Source organism: Linepithema humile, chromosome 6, assembly GCF_040581485.1.
Source record: "Linepithema humile isolate Giens D197 chromosome 6, Lhum_UNIL_v1.0, whole genome shotgun sequence".
Classification (NCBI taxonomy): domain Eukaryota; kingdom Metazoa; phylum Arthropoda; class Insecta; order Hymenoptera; family Formicidae; genus Linepithema; species Linepithema humile.
The window spans coordinates 16784204-16803704 of record NC_090133.1 but is presented as its reverse complement, the minus strand read 5'-3'; the positions used below and the strand labels follow the sequence as shown (position 1 = coordinate 16803704).

The window sequence follows — 19501 nt, the reverse complement described above, 5'->3', positions numbered from 1 at the left end:
GCGTGCTATTTGCGGGACATTCAACATTACCTTTCTGGACTGTTGAGTACTTTTTTTTTTTTTTTTCCCCCCTTCTTATTAGTCCGCAATACCGATCCGTCAATTTTAATTAGGTGTCGGACGGTGCGCAGTTTTCAGTAGGTGAAATAAAATTGTACGGATCCCAACGGGTTTTCAGCAGAGACTCGCTTCGTTGTGTTGTAGATTGATTTTAAAACCCAATTATTTTAGAGAATACAGATTCATTCTTGTGACTTAGTAATTTGAATATTTATTAATTGTAGCTTTTATTCGTGAACGTAGATTATAAGAATGTTAGTACAAAACAATTAGGAAACTATTATTATCTCTAAACAAACGAGTCATCGTTATAAACATTAAGCATATTTTTATGCGAAGTTCACGTTTAATTTAACGTTTTAACGTGCTAAATGATGAATGTGACGACACGTCATAAGTGGAGTCGCAAAAAAGGTCGCTCATTTAGTTTTATCTTGCTTTGTTTCCGTTCTCCACTTCATCTTTTTTCTTGACGAGACCTTGGTTTATGAGAAATTTTGTCTAGGTGCAAACGTGGATTCTCTAGTTTCGGCTTTGAACTTTTGCATTTCGGATTGTCTGGCGAAAACGGCAATTTTATCGTCTGCGAATGTTCCATCTTCTCGGCAATTTTTCATTTCTCGGAGGACACAATAATTCTTGGCGATTACATGATTCATTTTGCGTAAAAATTTATAAGGATTCTCGAATCTTTAATTCGGGAGATAAGCCTCTTATATCATTAAAATTTACATATCCTCATCAATTAAAATTTTATACATTCTAAGGCCTTAATACATTTAAAATCGAAGTTTTGTGGGAAGACATTATACGTTCCACTTTTTAATATTCAAAATAAAGAATAAGAAATATCGATATATTAATGGGTTAAAACTGTTTTATTATTCCAATAGTTAAAGAATTTAGAATAAAAACGTGATCAGGCCACAACTTGCAAAGCCCCCGTTTTAATTACGAAACATTTAATATGCACGGAAATAAATTTATCAAACCGGTTCTAGCCAGCGGCAGATATCTGCTGTCCTCAATTTCCCTAGTTTGTACTTGTGTTGGTGAAATTACAAAAGCGCTGTTCCGACAAAGCGATTATAAATGCAACTAATCATACACATCTCTTACATTCGACACGAAAGAAAAATCGCCGAATTTAACGTAGATACCATCTCAATGTCAACTGTCGTAAAGTCCGTCATGGCGTGAGCACACATCGCGACGCACACGCGGATATACTTGGAATGTAGCCGGGCCACATAGTGGTGCATGTACCGTGTGATCGTCAAATACTGACATTGGCCATCGGTTTGCGTCATCGACGGTGCGTTCGTGCGCCACGGCATGAATGAAACGAGTAGAGAAGAAGAGTCCGTGTATATAGCACACACATTCGCGCACGTATGAACGTGTGTGTGTGTGTGTGTGTGTGTGTGTGTGTGTGTGTGTGTGTGTGTGTAGGGCGCGAGGCTGCGGCATTTAAATGGGATTTAAAGTGAACGCACAGCCGAAACGAGTTGCGGAGGTCGCGTTTAACCGTGAACAATCGTGAGAACGATCCGACGCCGCCTTCAGATCGTATACGCGTCTCCGTTATGTTTTTCGGTGTTAACAAACATCCTTCCGAATTTCTCACCCGAATATAGGTAAAGGCGCCGACGAAAATGAATTTATACAACATAGAGACTGTGGAAAATCCTAGAGATTTGCAATTATTTTGTTAATTAACCTGGTTTACTCCCGACATGGAATTTTATTAATACGGTTTTTTGCTAGAAAAATATGTTTCACTAATCAATGATCGAAGCCAAAGATTTAATATTTTCTCGTGCCACTTTGCCGATAGCCAACAAATTCGACGGGATTTCTTTTTAGAACGTAGATTTCGCAAGATTTAAGCCTTTGAGCATCGAAACGTTGAGTGTCCCCGCAGGTTCGCACAAGAAACGCTTCCTAATCTAGTATTTGTCTTAGGCGAGTTGGCGTAGTCCCAAACATGTATACACTTTTCAGAGTTTTGTTTGTTATCTCGGTGCTAATTTTAGCGAAACCTTCGAAACTGCTTTCTAATACTTATACTAACTCCGAACGGCTCGATTAAAGCTCGAGTTTGCGTTTGGTATGACATTGCTGCTTGCCGAAGTGCTTACCTAACTACAAGTGTTTGCAATTGTGTCAGCAGTGAGGATAGCGGATCCGTGTTTCGACTCTTTACATTCTACAGGCCATTGTAGCAGCGCGGCCACAGAAGGCATTCTGTTTCAGCCGTTCCATTGTCGCCGTTTAATCGTATTCAGCCGGGCACTCATTACGATTTATATTAGTATTTATCAGCATTATCATTTTATCGTTAGTAAGAATTATAAAAAAAAAAAACTGAATTTAATTAATTTAAATTTTACGGTCCGCGGAACACTCGTACGGCCTCGACTTCACTCGGTCATTGACCAAGGCCTTCGACGAGCAGTGCAAAAATCCGCCAGACAGAACGCTAAAATCGGAAGCAACATTTTTATTACCAAACTTCTCGTATTTCCACGATCGCCGGTGCGCGCGTAAGAGAAATCTTATTCACGCAATTTAAAACGAGCTCTCTGATTCATATTACACGCTTTAATCGAATCCTTTTGTAACGTGTTGGATAATAAAACCGCGGAAGAACCGAGACCGCGTTTGACATTGAATTTTATGTGTAATTGCATGACGCATCTCGATGTTGTCTTCCTACATTGCGGGAATTATCTCGTATTTGAAAGGTGTCTATTTGCTGCTTAACTGGCGAAATAAACCGCGCGCGATTATCGGCAGTGCTTTTTCTGTTACTCCGCGGACACGATACTGACGCTATTGCACGCGATCGCTTTCAGCGATATCGCGAACACATCGCTCGTGAAAATGGTCTAATTCGCCTCGCGGTTTGCAAGTTCCGCGATGACGTATCGGCAGTGCGAAGCCGCTGAAAAATCAGCGACATGCACGATCTGTCAGGAATTTTGCGCGTCAGTCGAGTTCGAGGACGCGCGCGCCGTCTTCTTCTAACACGGCTGCGCGCCATTAGCGAGGTCGCTTAGAAGATAATTGTAAAACTCTCTTAGCAGCTACCAAGGACACCGGATTTTTTCCTTCTAACGGAATGGCCGCGCTATTCTCGATGTCGTTGAATGGTTGATCGATAGCAAAGATCGTCCTTGATATTGAGCCCGCATATTGATCAGTCTTTTCTTGACGGTATCGCGATCTCTCTAACGAGGGACAGACATCGAGACGATCCTGATACATTCGACAGTATCCTATCTGATCGTAAGTGCTAGGTGTCCTAAATCCATCCCACGAATTCCAGGCCGTTTTATATATCGACGATTGATTGTAATGTATGCGCGGTACTTTTCCAGGTTCACTTTGAATTTTGCAAACCGCTCTTTATCGCAATATTAAATTAATTATAATAATATTAAAATAATTATTATATTTAAATATCGAATGCGATATAATATTCGCCAGTCTTCATAATTCCTTTCGCGACACACTTTCTTTCCGATCGCAACACGTGGCAAAGCTGATCATTAAAATGCTTATTTATTACAAATTCGATTGGTCGGGTCAAAAAAGGATTCGCGTAGTCGTACGATAGAATATTTAATGTACGAAGTAGTCCCGGGCTCAAAGCGCTGGGAAACGCGGTCGAACGGTTTCGAAACGCCCGTGTATCTTAACGGGCGATTTCTGTCGACGTCGTCGTGCTTAATTAATAAGGGGGCTCTCCTTTCTCCGAAATTCTTTGCAGAAAGTCCTCGGCAAGAGGCTAGATAACAGGGTCGACGGCATGCTGGAGGCCGGTTTGGTGCAGGAACTACTCGACTTTCATCGCAGATACAACGAACACCGGATTAAGACTAACACGTGAGTGCATCTTTCAATATCTCAAATTACGTAAAAATTCGATGCAGGTTCAAGAATTTAATGTCTTTGCATTTCCCTTTTTTCCTGCTCTATCTTCTTATTTTTAATTAAGACAAATGATGGTTGAATCTATTACATTGCAGCGCTAAACATGGTCGTAACATCGGTGTTTTACGAAATATCGAAAAATATAGCGCTTGTTTTTAGTTTACAATTTGTAATCCATCTTTTTATATTTGTCATTTTTATCAATTTCATTACCAAATGTTGATTATTAGATATTGATTGCAGCAAAACAAATATCTAATTGTTTGGAAATAATTTTGTTAACTAAAAACAAGAGGATTATGAGCACGTGAAGAATTCCGGCTCCGTTTAAAACAAAAAAGGGGGAAAAATTCCATGCATATCGAATTCGCAATAAAAATTTTGCGGTTAACGATTAAGTAACGATTGTTGCGATTTAATGCGGGACTTTGCTGATTCCGACAAGTACGTGTCCTAATTAACATGTTTCTTCTGAAGGAACTAGACGAATAAGCGGACAACAATAAGCGGAGTTTCCTTACTGTAAGCAGAAAATGTAAATGCGGATGCGCCAAGGATAACGAGTAAATCAATATGCGAAGTTGTAGCGCTTATCATGATTCCCCGCAGTAAATGAAATCTCTTGGCGCTCTCGACTCGATACGTGTAATACTGTCCATTTAATACGTGTAATACTGGCCATTTAATACGCCGTTTTTCGTTGAGATAATCTTAAGCGTCTTCAGAAACCGATAAAATTTTGTAATAACATTTGTTTAAACATAACTTCACGCAGTCAACTATCTCTTCTCATTTTATGTACACATTTTTTTTTTTAAGTTCAAATCGACTGTCTTAATGAAAATTAGATCGCACGCAGATTTGAGAACTTTATACTAAACAATAACAATTTTATTTAAGTAAAAATTATATTTTCTTGATTGTCGAGTGAATTTCATTATTTATTTGCATGTACACTAAAAATTCGGTTTCTTAATTTTCAATTATTATCATAATGAAAGAGTTGAGATTATTGGAGGAGATTAGAAAATTAATTAATTCATCTAAATATGAGTCATTCACTATTTATATATTCGAAAAAGTAAAATCAACAGTAACGCGAATAATAATAAAATAGTTTGTAAAACATTATTTAAATCTCAGGAGATGTCAATAAAAATCAAATAAAAAATCTATAAATCAAAGGATTTACAGAGATGCCCCGTACATTCTAATGTGTATGAGTCAAACATTATCAGACGTCAGAAATGTCTTGTTACTTCTTCTTAACGCCCAGTAATAAAACAAATCTCAGATTATAATTGATTTACAACAATAATAAAGCGTAGATAAGAAAAATGATTAATACTTCGATAAAGATTTTTTAACTTGGGAAGAATATAACTTCAGGAAAATCCGCGGATCTTATATTAAATTAATCTTCGTTTAGATGACAAGAAGTTTAATCGGTTTGTTGAGAGTTAGGACAATTTTTAATTTCAACCGCGGGGACGCGTCCAGCGAGACGATTCCACGCACGTTTGTACACAATCGTGTGCAAATCGCTTCATTGAATTCGCGAATCCTGTCAATGCTGTGTATGCTCGGCGCCGACAAAGCACGTGACTTGATGACTCGAATATATTATCGTTAATGCAGACATGCTTTGTGAATGGGGTTCTCCTGTTCCGCTTGTCCCCCTTCCTTGCTCGATTCCGGAAGTTGCGGGCGTTGCGCGACCGGATGTCGGTGTGAAAATAAAGGAAGTAGCCAGCCGCGAGGAAAAGCACGGGCGCGCGATTACGTGCACACAGTGTCGGGCCGAAAATTAATCACCATCTAATGAGCTACCACTCTTTCCTCTCTTTCTCCCCGCTTCTCTCGTCGGAAAGAAAAGACAGCGGTTAAATAATTGTGCTGCGGTTTCCCATAAACCGAGCTGATTTTCATTTCTCAGAAATCAGGGACGTGACGATGCGGAATGTTAATTATTCAAAGAATCGTGATAATTGAAAGTACAATTAACAACGTGACTGACGTAAAGGCATTTACAGATAAACGTGTGATTAGCTGAAGTAAATGTGTCGGATGGAAAAGTTACGAGATCGATGCTTTCATAAATAAAGTCAAATTACTCGCAAAAGTGACCGACATTATTTAAAATACAAAGAATCGAATTATCGAGTGCAGGAAAATTGGTGATATGAGGACGATGGAGTGTAGAAAACAGAAGTGACAAATATCAATTATCTTGTTACGAATGAATGTATTCATCAGACGTGACAGGTAGTAAATTATGAGAAAGTATAACACACGAGAACACGCAGCGAGAAAATATCATGTATCTCGATTGCGGCGGACAGGTAGAACTGCGGGAGGAACTGCGCGAAGAAAGTGCGATCTAAAAACTAATTATTTGATCGCGACTGTAGTAACGCGTCACGGATGATGAATAACAGAAGTTCGAATAACAAGAAAACGGCATCAACGAACTTCCTTGATCGCAGGCGAGAAGTTCCAATCCAGAAGTAAGAAATCGCAGATAATCAATGTTGTAAGGAAACGACATCGGCTCCGAGTTTGTGTGTAATTATTTGCAGGACATATAAAAAATTGGCATTGTTTTGGAATTTAGAGAAGAATAAATATACTCTGATATATAATATACAAAAAACTGATAGTGTTATTAATACTAAATCTTCTTTCACGTGTATATATAAAAATATCTCAATTCTATAAAAAATTATATTAAAGGACATTTTCCAACGAAATTATATATTTGCAGCGAATTTATATATTTTGTATCGAAGGTATCGACTTGTTTATACTAGAAAATACTATTGAGAAAGAGACGTTGAGTAACGAGAATATTTTTCCATTTTGTCCAAGCTAACCGAGAGACATAAACTTTCTCAGGGAGGCAGAGATCTGCGACGGACTACATACGATTACTTAATCCGGCATTACATATTTGACGCAGGAACGAAACCTGACGTTGTCTTTTCCCAGAAAGGAATGGAAAGTAACGCGTATCATACGATAGTGTAACGTTACCACTCTTTGCGCATCGTGTCACATTATACACATACTGCACATTTTTGCTCCACGTATCGTGCGTTGATGCTTGTGTGTACAAGTTGAATCTTTTTCTTGTTGTTTATAACTGCATATTTTTATCGAACAATTATAAGAAGAGAAAAATAAAATAAAATATAAAATAAGAAGGGAAAAGTATTTCGTAGCTTACATTATTAACGTTACATTATTAATTGCCATTTTTTAAATTAATATTTATGTTAATATTTTTATTAATATTTATAAAAATGTTTAATAATATTAAATATTTACATATGCTGCATCTATGCAGCAGCATTAATTATGTCAAAATATCGCTCATTGCAAGGTTTGTTAACTGTTGTTTAACGGAACAATCTAAAGTCATTCGTACGCAAGAGCAAAACATCGCATTAAATCACGGAACTCCGCGGTCACAGATCCTTGGTTTATTTGCCGTTCCGAGAGAGAGAAAGATCCAACCCATCGTTCACACCACGTCATCGGATTCCGCAAGAATCTGATAGCCGCCGTGGAGTATTTCGCTTATCGTTCACAAATTTCCTGCGCGCGAAATGGAATCGGCGCGAAAGAAACCTATTATTATTAGCACGCGATAATATCCGCGAAGTTTGCCGACCGCGTGAAGTTGATTGATCGTTTGTTTCTGGCTTCTTGGAATTTTGAAAATACTCGATACCAGCAGGCGAGATTAATTTGCGAGTGGCCTAGTTTCGAGTTTGAGACTCGCGAAATAGGATAGGAGAGGAAATTGATTCGTGACCCACTTATATGTACTTTAACGAGATTTCCGAAAATTCATTTGTAAGAGAATTATGAGATGAAATTTATGCTCTAGAACGAATTAACTTTCTAAGAAACATGATGTAATATTAAGATAATTTAATTGCAATTTGTAGAGATGTCATAGGATTTGCGGCTGTTTGCTTTGAAAAAAATGTGCACGCTACTTTCGAAATAAACTCACTTGAATCAATGGTCAGTGATTACTCGCGAATCTGGGCGGGCGAGCTTCGCGGCCATTTGGCGCTTTCTTCGCCAAGATCTTCGTATAGTAATAATAGGGAAAGTCGTGCGGTACAAATAAAAGGGCATCAGTCACGCTCGCGTTTATTGCCGGACCACGTCCGGCTTGTATCTCCTTCGCGTACACGCGGATGAGCGGCCAGCCGCCTCCGGCTGTCTTCGATTTGCACGTTACGAAACGGCTCCGTGATCAGACAGCATAGATAGAATCGTAACGAAGGAAAAAGTAGTGAAGTAACACCGTGGGCAACCATATTAGAACCGTCGCTGCGAATCGTGGGCTTCCCTTCCTTACAACGGAATTAATTAGACAATTGGTATCGTCACGCGCGCGGGCACGCATTTGACAGCAGCTGCTCTTATCGCGTTGATAAGCCACAATGGTATAAATCATTGCTGCATTGTATACGACTCGCATTAGAAGTATCATATAGATTCCTGTTATTTTTATGTTTTCTGTTATCAGAGAATTATATACAATTATATCTATACAATTACATACAATTTATAGAAATTATCTAATTTGCGTTATTATTTATTTCTTCTTTATCCAGAATTTTATGACACGTTAAAGTATTCAGTTAGCGTTTCGTTATCGCATTATTGATACAAAATAAAGGAACGCAGTTTAAGTATAAATAATTAAAATTTATACTTGGCACGTATTTAAACATAGTAATACGATAGAATTTATATTACTACAAGTCGAAGTGGAAGTAGAAGCTAGGCTTTGATTATTTACTTCGAATGTCTGCATTAGTAATTTGTTCACTGCTCAATTTAGCAGTTGGCGTTTTTACTTTAGCTGTTAATAAAATTAATAAAATTAGTCGCAACTCTCCTAAACCGGTACGACCGGGAGGAGTCGTGCGGGACGAGTATCGGAACGAATCGCTTCGCGATCTCTTCCCGCTAGTAGGTGCGGTCGGTCGCGCACACCGCACATCGCGTGCGACTTCTCTTATCGGTGCAGGCAGGTAGGCAAGTCCAGTCGCTCGGTTATCAGTCAGTGCGCTCTCACTTCCTCTTCCACCGTCGTCCACCGGTCTCTCGTCTCCCGCGATTTCTCTTCACGCTCGCTCGCTCGCGGCGATATTGCTCGATTTTCCCATTTGGCGGATAAACTCTTATCGAATCAAAGCGCGCCGTATCTTCCGCCCTGAACGACCACGCTTACGATATCGCTTCGACTATTATCGCTAATTATTACTGGCCGACCCGTGTGTACACGCGCACGCGGCGCGACGGTGCATCCGCTGCGACGGCTATGCAAATCGCGACGCCGCCGGTGCAATTTGCAGTCCTTGCCGCAGCGTGTAACGAAGAACCGGCGAGACAGCGTCAGATCGAATTAAACGCGGAGCCGAAAAGGAGGACCAATTAAGTCTGAAATTCGGCACGTTTGTTTCGTCAATTAAGCCCGAATGGCGCGCATCTCAACGGCTGAATAATGAAGGATCTTTGTTAATTGGAAATAAGACCACGAAGGACATCGAGTTTTTCTTGTCCACATGTCAAATAACTTAGATAATAAAGCCTCGAGATGATTGATGGCGCTGCCTATTACGAAGATTGCCTTTACGCTGATAACAATTATATCATCAACAAACGCACACTGGTCTTTAAAACACGATGTATTTGTACCCTAATATGTATTTTTTCTCACAAAAAAGTGAATTAATGATGCAGCTGTACACGTTTATTAACTTTTTCTTTTCTCGTGTGAATATGTTGCGGCATAAGATTGTACGCGGAAGGATATCGCGGTTGTTTTATGCGGAAAATGAAGGATGTCGCGGTTGTTTTACTTCGTGTAATCTAATTACGATGCATTCGTAAACAGGAGTTTAAGACTTTAATAATATGCGCGACAAATCTTTCAATAATTAGCTACTTGAATTGACATTTCTCTGTGATATTTATTCATAATTCCGTCTCTCTGCTAAAACAGGATGATAGATGTATAGGATAATTATTTATACATTAGATTTTCACCTCTGTTCTAAATAATCCTCGAATAGGATTTCTGAGAGGCAAAAAATTGTGCTTAGCTGATTAAATAATGGAAAAGACACATTTGTTTTAATTTTATGCTACAAACAGAATAATAATCGGATCATCTTTTCTAAGAAAGAATTTGTACTTTATATTATTTTTATATAAATAATTGTGTAAACTATATTTATATTCAAAGTTATGACGTAATAAAAAACGGTGTGGATAATTTAAAATCGAAATAAAATTTACGGATGAAATGAAATATGTAGGGCATCGATATTTGCTATAACGCAACGGCAAAAGTATCCCCGCGATAAAACGAAACTGGCGATTTGCTGGGTCGACTGCGTAAAGTGTAGATAAGCATTTTATCATGTGTTATCGCACACATATTCGGATTACATTAAATCCAATTTAGAAATATCGACGATAATAATTAAAGCAAGATTGAGGCACAATATGAATGAATAGGTAAACTAGCCTGAATGAGACGGGCGATAAATAGATAATTTATCGATTTATAATTGTTTTACAATTTGTTTTCAATCTCCGATATTAATTTTATATGTCTTTCATGACAATCGATTATTAACGGGCTTTAATTGAATCAAAACATTAAACGAGTATAATTCAAATATCAAACGTGAAATGGCATTTTGCTCGCTTTTACGTCACACAAATATCAGAAGCTTATTTTATACATTCTATTATCGATTCTTTGACGTATGCGATTTACTTATTCCGATCATAAGATTGACAAATATCTCATCAACCCCGTTCTGCGAGGTATTCATTTCTCCGTCTCTCATTTTACGAAGGGAGAAATTACTCTGCGGAGAAATTATTCACAATTGGTAGAAAGGTGTGCTCCGCTAGATCTTCGATAAATCGCGGGTCCGTAATCAAGATTGAATTCGCCAGCTGTGCGCGGATGGAAATTAAATGTCTCTTGCACGCGGCAATTGTAGGTTCGTCTGTCAATTACAGTATTCTTGATAGTACAGATAGTGCCCCGATAAAAATACCACGTGGACCTTTCGTGATAAATTGATAGATGGCTATCGCGTATCATTAATCATCGCGCAACTCTCATCGCAAATATATTATGTCAATAAATCTCGAAAAAATTTATTTAAAAAAATGCTATCCGTGTGTTTCAATGTGGCTCCGTCGAAAATTTATATCTTTCAGGATGTTCGATTACTTCAAACAATGCGATTTGACCGCGCATTTAAATTTGTTGCATAATTAATTTTGTTTACACAAACGAAAGACACGTTTGATCGATATGTCCGAAGCAAGCAGCGATAAAAAAATCGGAATACTCGATCAATCTCTCCATTGTGATTCGCGCAATTTCACGAATGACATGAGTAACATTGTTCATTGGAGGAGACAATGAAGCCACGGCAAAAAGAGCTAATGGGGATGGACGACACAATCCAATAGCAAAAAGTAATACAGCTGCATTATATTACGCTCTGCTAACATAAAATGGCGCCATTAATGCCGTAATTGTGCGCAGTGTAGCATACGTAATCTTATTATCGATACGGTGACCACCGTGGTAAGCCGGCGAAATATCAATGTAGATCGATCGGCCTTGGAAGATTGGAAGATTGCTGAATACGTTGCTGACTAGCGGAACCTCTCACCGTTTTACACACTATTGATCGTTTCCGAGCGAAGCGAGTCCGCAACTATGTCGATTACATAGATTCACCGATTCGTGGAGAAGCAATAAAAGCATATATGTGAGACTATTAATGACACTTTGAGAAAAATGCATTTGAAAGTGTGAAACTCTGCAATTAAAAAGCGGAATAAAGTGTGAAGTACAGCTTTATGATCTTTTGAATTTGTAAAAGAAAAATTCGGAACGGTAATAATTAATGTGTCCTATTTTTTGTCGGGTGAATCTTTATATTAAAATTCTGTCGGTGAAAGTGCACTGATCGATTATTGTAATATCGCAAACTTTCATCTGCACATTAATACGCAAATATCAATCGATAATTTCCGCGAAATGTTTCGGCTCGGACTTTACACTCTCGCAGTAGATTTATCATTTAGCATTCGGCCTCCTCTCGCGAAGGATGTCAAACTAGGAAAAAAAAAAATATAGAGCAGAAAAGATAGCGTGCTACTGTTTCACGAAGATCATAAATCCTGGCAATAGTGGTCGATTATCTGTCTCGCAAGTAACCCGATAACTCTATACTTCGCGATGAAGAACATGTCATATCGCGCGACATGTAGTGCGTACGAACTGCCTGGCAACAAGTTGTAAAAATATTTTAGAACGGTTACGTATACGCGCGGCGCTTATTGCTGACTCTCTGTCGTTATCTTAATTACAAGCTGTAGTACTGGCGCAGAAGTGCTATCATTGCTACTACCAGAGAGAGTTGCGACCTGTAGTCTGTTAAATATCTCGTCGTGACTATTATCAGTACTTTATTATTATCACTATCGTGCTCACTTTTTGAGAAAAAAAAATATAGAAGTTGCCTGAGAAGAAGAAAGCGCGAGTCTCATTTCTTTCCGGCTGAACTGAAGGTCTTGCAAACAATGTTAATTGGAGAATAAATAGCGTTTCTCCCGTATATATCACTATATTGCATGTAAAAAGTTCGAATACTTGACGAATAAAATAATGAATAGTTATTAAAAGCGTAACACTTAAACTCGAAATTTGTACTAAAAATTTTGACTTTTTTCTCGTTTTAAAAATAAAGAATTTTATGATCTTAATAATTTCAGTTACAGATATTCGTGCTTATAATTTATACTTACGACGTATACTTGAAAACTGGACAAGATGAAATTAAATAGTCTTGGAAAATAAAATGAGAAATAGATAAGTGGAGTCAACACGGCTATCGTAGGATAGTCGCTAGCGTAGAATTATAGATAAACAAGTTTACTTCTAATTATTTCGAAATCGTATTGGTTATTGCAAGTTTTGAGATCTAATTAATTGTACATTTTACATTTTTGTCTTTTTAATAATCTGATTATTTCTTTCCAGCGAATTTACTATCAGTTACAAAGATGAATGAAATTGTTCAAAAATCATATTTTACAAAAAGCTTAAAATTTATTATCGCGAAACAAATATTTTCCTTCGATGTTGAGTGCACAGCGTATGAGAAAATACAAAAAAAGCGAATGCATTGTGTTAACAAAAAACAGTCAAGCAACCAGTAATGTTCGAAAGGCATAAATTATATTGGTTCATCAATTTAGCCCATTGATTTTATTCACATCATCTTGCAGTATCGATTTCGATGCTTGAAATTTTGCGGCAGGATAGCTTGCGAAAGCCACGTACGCACGGCACCACCGAATCTAATTCCTCGGCACCAGCATACATTTGGCATTGACACGTGTGCAAACCAGTGAGACGTGCTAGCGATAGCGCGGACTTTTTCCCGCCATAACATAAGTCGATGTTACACCGAGCGAGGTCGTCAACACGATTGCTGTCATCGGACGCGTGTGATAAGATTTCGCGCGAAATTGACGCGCCCGTATCGTCGGTCCTTGGCAGAGATGCCTTCGAATAGTAAATCGTAAATTAGCCAGCAAGCGCTAATGAGTGAAGAATTTGCAAAAGGCGGCTATTATCATAATTCAGAAATATTGGGATACATTGTCTTGTTGAATGTTACTTATGTCTTAAGTAATCTTTCAGAATTAGATCTTTAATGCTTGAACAAAGTAATGATTTCATATAAAGGACGCTTAATAAATCTCGTGATAGTGCAATATATATGTTTCTACTATAAAAATTCTATAATTTGCAGCAAAATAATATAATAAAAATTAGATATCTCCTCTGTCAGCCGGCTGTCAATAATTTATTCATATCTTGCTTTGATTCTCACTCTTTTACATATTAGCTTTCGAAGCACACATTTCTCCTTGAAATAATGACGCACTGTCACAAATCTTATAATCTTCATTTCTCGACCTCAACAAATGCAAATACATGTATGCATGCAAGCGAACATATATTCGGATGACATTTTACGCTAAACATAGTTGCCCATAATGACCATGTTCGCAAGTAAAAATAATTATCAGCGTTATCTTCGCACTTCCTCTGCCATGTACGATACATGGTAGCATTTACGCAATTATGCTGTCGGAATCTTAAGAAGCTTGAAATTCTTTTCACGCAATCTGTTATCTGTGTGATATAACTTATCTCTTTATAACGATTACTGCAATTAATATTAGAAATCAGGCCGGTTTCATACATTTTTTTATCAATCCGCTGGGATTTTTCAAGTAAATGAGATAATCAAATTCTATAATTATATTTTTTAATCAAAAGACACATTATAGTATTGTTTAATATGACTGCGTATGAAAATAATTTGATAATTACAGTTTCGACATTTACTAATTTCACATTGTTGGCTTATCGTACTGGATTATTCCACAATCTGTCTCTCGCTTTAAAAGTTTTTTATATACTGCAAAATTATCCACGCTGCTGCAATGTTATATCATTTTGCGGTGCATTATTATAAAAAAAAGTTTATACTTTTCTCTCTCTTACGACTAAGAGCGTTTCACATCTCGCGCCGTCCGAAGTAAACCGTAAATATTCCCATTAAACGGATTTTAAGCACGAGCGAAATTTAAAAGACCGCCCGAGCCGACAAAAACGCCGCACGCAATTTCTGCGACTGTACGATCACATTTGATACGCCAGGTGCAATATCCCGGTTTGGGGTGGGAGGGAGGGGGGATCTTGGTTAATCGATTATTAGCCGCACTTCTGACGATAATACGAGACAATTGCGCGAAGAGAGAGAGAGGGAGAGAGAGGGAGAGAGAGAGGCACGGAGAGAGAATCCTGTCGAAGCGACGGGGAAGAAAGAACCGGCGGGCGCGATTAAAGAGAGAATGTTTACATTCCAGGTCACCCGATTACACGAAAGGCATCTTCCAGAGCATCGGCTTCAAGGAGTTCCACGCTTACCTCACGTTGCCTGAGGAGGAGCGCGCGAGCGAAAAGGTAAGCGACGCGGAGATGGCTCATCGATACCTGCGTCCGCGTAGCCCTGATCTCGCCGTTTGCTTTAGCAGCTGCTCTTCAGCCGGGATCCCCTGGCCTTTTTCTGCCATTAAAATGCACCGTGCAATTTGCAACCGAGTTTACTACGCGGTCGTATCCGTCTCTCGCGGTATCTTCACTGTGCAGTCCTCCGTTTTTGCTTCTTCCGTCGCGCGATATTTCCTCGCGATTGTACGTCGCAGTTTTTTTTTACGGCTTTTTCAATTTTAAACGTTGACAAATCGTTTGCTAACACTGTATTTCCGGTGCAGTTGTAAAGAAAGTTGTCAAAGTTGTTTAGCGAAAATTGCATTACAGCTCTAGATAAATCATTTTATATATTAAAAAGAAAATATTTGAAATATAATTAAAATGTGAAATTTATATAATGTATAGTTAATTGATAAAGAAAGATCGATAGCTGTCTAAATATTAAATTTTTGTACAGGGAAAAAAATTACTGCAACAAGGAGTGGATTATTTAAAACTCGTCACTAAGAGATACGCGAAAAGGCAAGAGCAGTGGGTTATGAATAGACTGATTCGGCGGAGTGATCGACAGGTAATTTATTTGGCTTAGTTCGTTTTTAATAATAAACGTGCTCACACTATAAATAGCAATTCGATTGAAATAACTCAATCTATCCACTGCCAATCATTTTTCCCGCGAAATACACAAGTCTAAATTGAATATATCATATATTTGGTTTTGTTTTTTTTTTCAGGTCCCCCCTGTTTATTCTTTGGATTGCACTGACGTGACGAAGTGGGACTGTTGCGTCTTAGAACCTGCAGCAGCGATCGTTTCCGCAATATTGCGAGGTGAAAAACCTGAACAACGACCGTTGAATGAAAACATCGAAAACCAAAAGATCACTGATAGCAGTACAAACATATATAATTATTGCGAGGTAATTTATGAAAAATTTACTTCAGTAATTAATTCCCTGATGCATCATAAGATCAAACTAGCTTATATATTATTGTATAATTTTTTAAATATATTTTTATAGTATTTCTAAAAGTTTTGCTTTTTTTATATTCAACAAAATGTCACATAAGCGATATTGACATTTAATTAAAGTTTTTAATTATATTACTTTTAAAATAAGCTGAAAATTGTGATTAAGTTATATGATTCAGACTTTATTAATTTTTTGTATAAGATTACTATTACTATTAAGTATAAGATAAGTATTAATATTTTGTTATAAGATTGTATTATATAAGTGCTTTTATATAATTCTTAAAATAAAAAAGTTTTTATGTATTTCAGGTGTGCAACAGAATATTTATCGAAGAGGATCAATGGCAAGCTCATTTGAAAGGTGCAAAGCATATGAGAATGTTGAAAAAGAAGAAAAAGGAAGCGGAAAATACTCAAAAATCTAAGAAAATGACAAACTTGTGACAGATATCAATTTCTATATAAACAATGCGCAAACATTTGTTCTTGTGTTTATATCGAAATTATGATTATTTGCTAACATTGTATATTTTGCTGACAATCGTCAATGTAAATATATATAAAAAAATAATCTCGCACCTTTAATTCAAGAAATCTCGATTGCCAACCGTTGGTAAGAAGAAAAGTGATGCTACAAGATTGTTACTGTTGCCTTTTTGACCAGTTATTGGTAGAAAAAATTTCTATTGCATTTCTAATCAGTAACTTATTTTCTGACGATAATTAGAAGTTAATCTCTAGTTACTAACTTATTTCTTAATGATATATTCACAAGCCAATTCGCCGACGATGGGTGTTGTATTAAAGATCCAGGATAAAGTTTCACGATTATCAAAGTATAAAAATAATTGAAGAGAGCTAAATAGTAAAAAAATAGTTAATCATAAATCATTTATTAAATAAATAATTTCATAAGAGTTGTTTTATAATTGAGTAATAAATATTTTTTTTTAATGAATATTTTTTAACATAAACTGGTTCTGATGTATGCAAAGAATTATATTATAAGAATTATGTATATATAAATGTATATATAAATGTATTATAAGAATTATATAAATTAGTAATCAGTTATGTGTAGTTTGCATCAAGTGAACAATACGAATGAAGCATAATACAACCCACACGTACATTGCCAATTGTACCCCGTCGAATTGTGAAAAGATTCTCTTTCAACTATTGTCACGCGCGCAGTTAATTCATGTGGATAAATTTCTTCCGCCTGTCTAATAATAATAAACGCGAATAACGACGAGATATTACATAATAATAATAATTTTCTGCGAATAATTTTCTGCGATATATTAAAGCACTGCTAAATTTGTTTCTTTTTTTTTAACTGAAGCGTAAATGCACTTTATGTAGCGAAAGATCGTATTTCGTAGTAATCAGAAAATTATTGTTATATATATAAAACTGTTCGCGACAATATACTTTCAGAGATAAGGTAAAATATAAAATTATAGATTGTGATATTAATAATTGAATAGATATCTTCATAAAACTTGTCTTCAAATCATTTTTATAATACAACTTTTATATCAACTTCAAATTCATCTTGAAACTTTAACTCCAAATTTCTATTTATAATTTTTTTTTTCAAACCGTTCATTACCACAATATCCATGATTTTTTTAAGCGTCGGATTTTTTTGCTGACAATGCTAGTCAGAAATACGAGAGCAAACATTTTTTTAGCGTACGCAAGTAAATTTACTGTCACGCGACGTGTGTCGAGAAGACGCATGCATCGGTTGCGTGCGGTTCGCCGTTTACCGAGTCATTGTACCCCGGTATGCACTAATCGCTATTACATATGCACGTTGCATTAAGGCAGGTCGCTGATGCATGTTGGAAAAGTACTTTCGAGTAGGAAGCGACTTATTCATTTCTCCCGGTTTGCAAATGGAATGTGGATTTCTGAAAGTACATCTTTCGCAACTGATAGCCGGAACATGCGTAAGTTTAACAATTCCAGATCTCTGCCAGAGATTCTGTCCTAATCAAATATTTATTCGACAGTGAAATCTAACCTTCATAGAAGAATTTTTATTTCGCGTATGACGAATAAACTATTCGCATGAAATTGTTTTTTGCGGATTTTCTGATGTGCAAAAAATAACGTAAATAGAGATTTTTGACACTTGATCTTATTCGACATTTTTTCACGCAGACAAAGTTTGATTGTATAAATTAGAATAGAAACGAAATAGGCGTCAAAGTTCAGCGGCAGGTTCGTTTTTGCACAAAGCAACGATATGCAACAAGGTGAGTCGCACGAAATAATGATTCGTTTGCTATATTCTCTTCTATATGCATGATTCATAAAGTTAAAGAACAAAAAGAACGCGCCGTTATTCGCACGCGTCTTGCAATAAATCGTTAAGTTGCTCACCTTGCACCCATTTTTTGCTAATCATTGGATAAATTATGCTGGTAATAAACAACACAAGGTTACATAGGTTTGGTTACTGTGATAATCTATTATAATAATTTATATTGAAAAAGCAGAGTAAGATGTATAATATACTTGACTTTCTAGATGCACGCAATAAATTTATTACAAAAATTACACGTAATGAAGTTTATGCATTTCCACATATTGCGTAATACGCAATTTTATAAATATTTATATTTTCTCTTAAATAGATATTTTTGTAAGACTGCATTGTTTTTAAATTTTGCAGCATTCGTAACCGTTTCTTTTGACGCACAACGAACGAATTCACGCGTTGCTGTATGCACCTGACGAGAACATGTGTCGGCATTTACGCGCCAGCTGGACAACCAGCTTCACGGTTGCTGTTTCATGAGTCATTGCCCTTCTGACGTACGATTCTTATCCTTGACGCTCTCTTCTGGTTTGTTAATATAGTTACGTGATACGTTCTGATAAGTAGATCAAAATCGATAAGCGATTAAAAAAAACAAGCATTAAGCAATAGAAGGTAAACAGGATGATGCGCGATGAGCGATATGATATTAATAATTATTTGTATAAGTTTGATATGAAACAAGAGAGAGAAGAATATATAAATGCATTTCTCGGAAAAAAATAATTGTATAAAATATACAAGCATAAAATTTGAGTAATGAATTTGAATGAATCAATAATGTCGTATGTGTCTTTTAAAATAAAACATATCTAAATTAATCTTTAAAAATTTTACACGCATTTCTACACACACTTTCTGTTTTATCTATAATTTATGTAAGCAATTAATAGGAACTAACTGTTCCACTTGGAGTAAAAGCGAAAGTTTGATCATTCTGATAGCGTGAAAAAAAATTCCACAGCGATAAATCTGAACCCGATTCTATTTAAGAATAATTTAATTTATTCTATTTAAGAATAAAAATAAAAAAAAATACACAAATAGAAGAAAT

General features: G+C 36.6%; 1 protein-coding gene across 3 annotated transcripts in view; it reads left to right on the top strand.

Annotated features, from left to right (window-relative positions):
- LOC105676896 (tRNA dimethylallyltransferase) overlaps positions 1 to 16686 on the top strand; it is a 79679-nt gene extending 62993 nt beyond the window's left edge. For 2 of the 3 annotated variants that reach the window (XM_012375119.2, XM_012375121.2), the window contains exons 5-9: positions 3836 to 3951; positions 15013 to 15109; positions 15597 to 15710; positions 15874 to 16059; positions 16425 to 16686. In XM_012375119.2, coding sequence (XP_012230542.1) covers positions 3836 to 3951; positions 15013 to 15109; positions 15597 to 15710; positions 15874 to 16059; positions 16425 to 16559 — 648 coding nt within the window. In that variant the 3' untranslated portion in view covers positions 16560 to 16686. The remainder of the gene's footprint in view (positions 1 to 3835; positions 3952 to 15012; positions 15110 to 15596; positions 15711 to 15873; positions 16060 to 16424) is intronic. The other variant, XM_012375120.2, reaches the window with a different exon arrangement.
- Positions 16687 to 19501: the final 2815 nt, after the last annotated feature.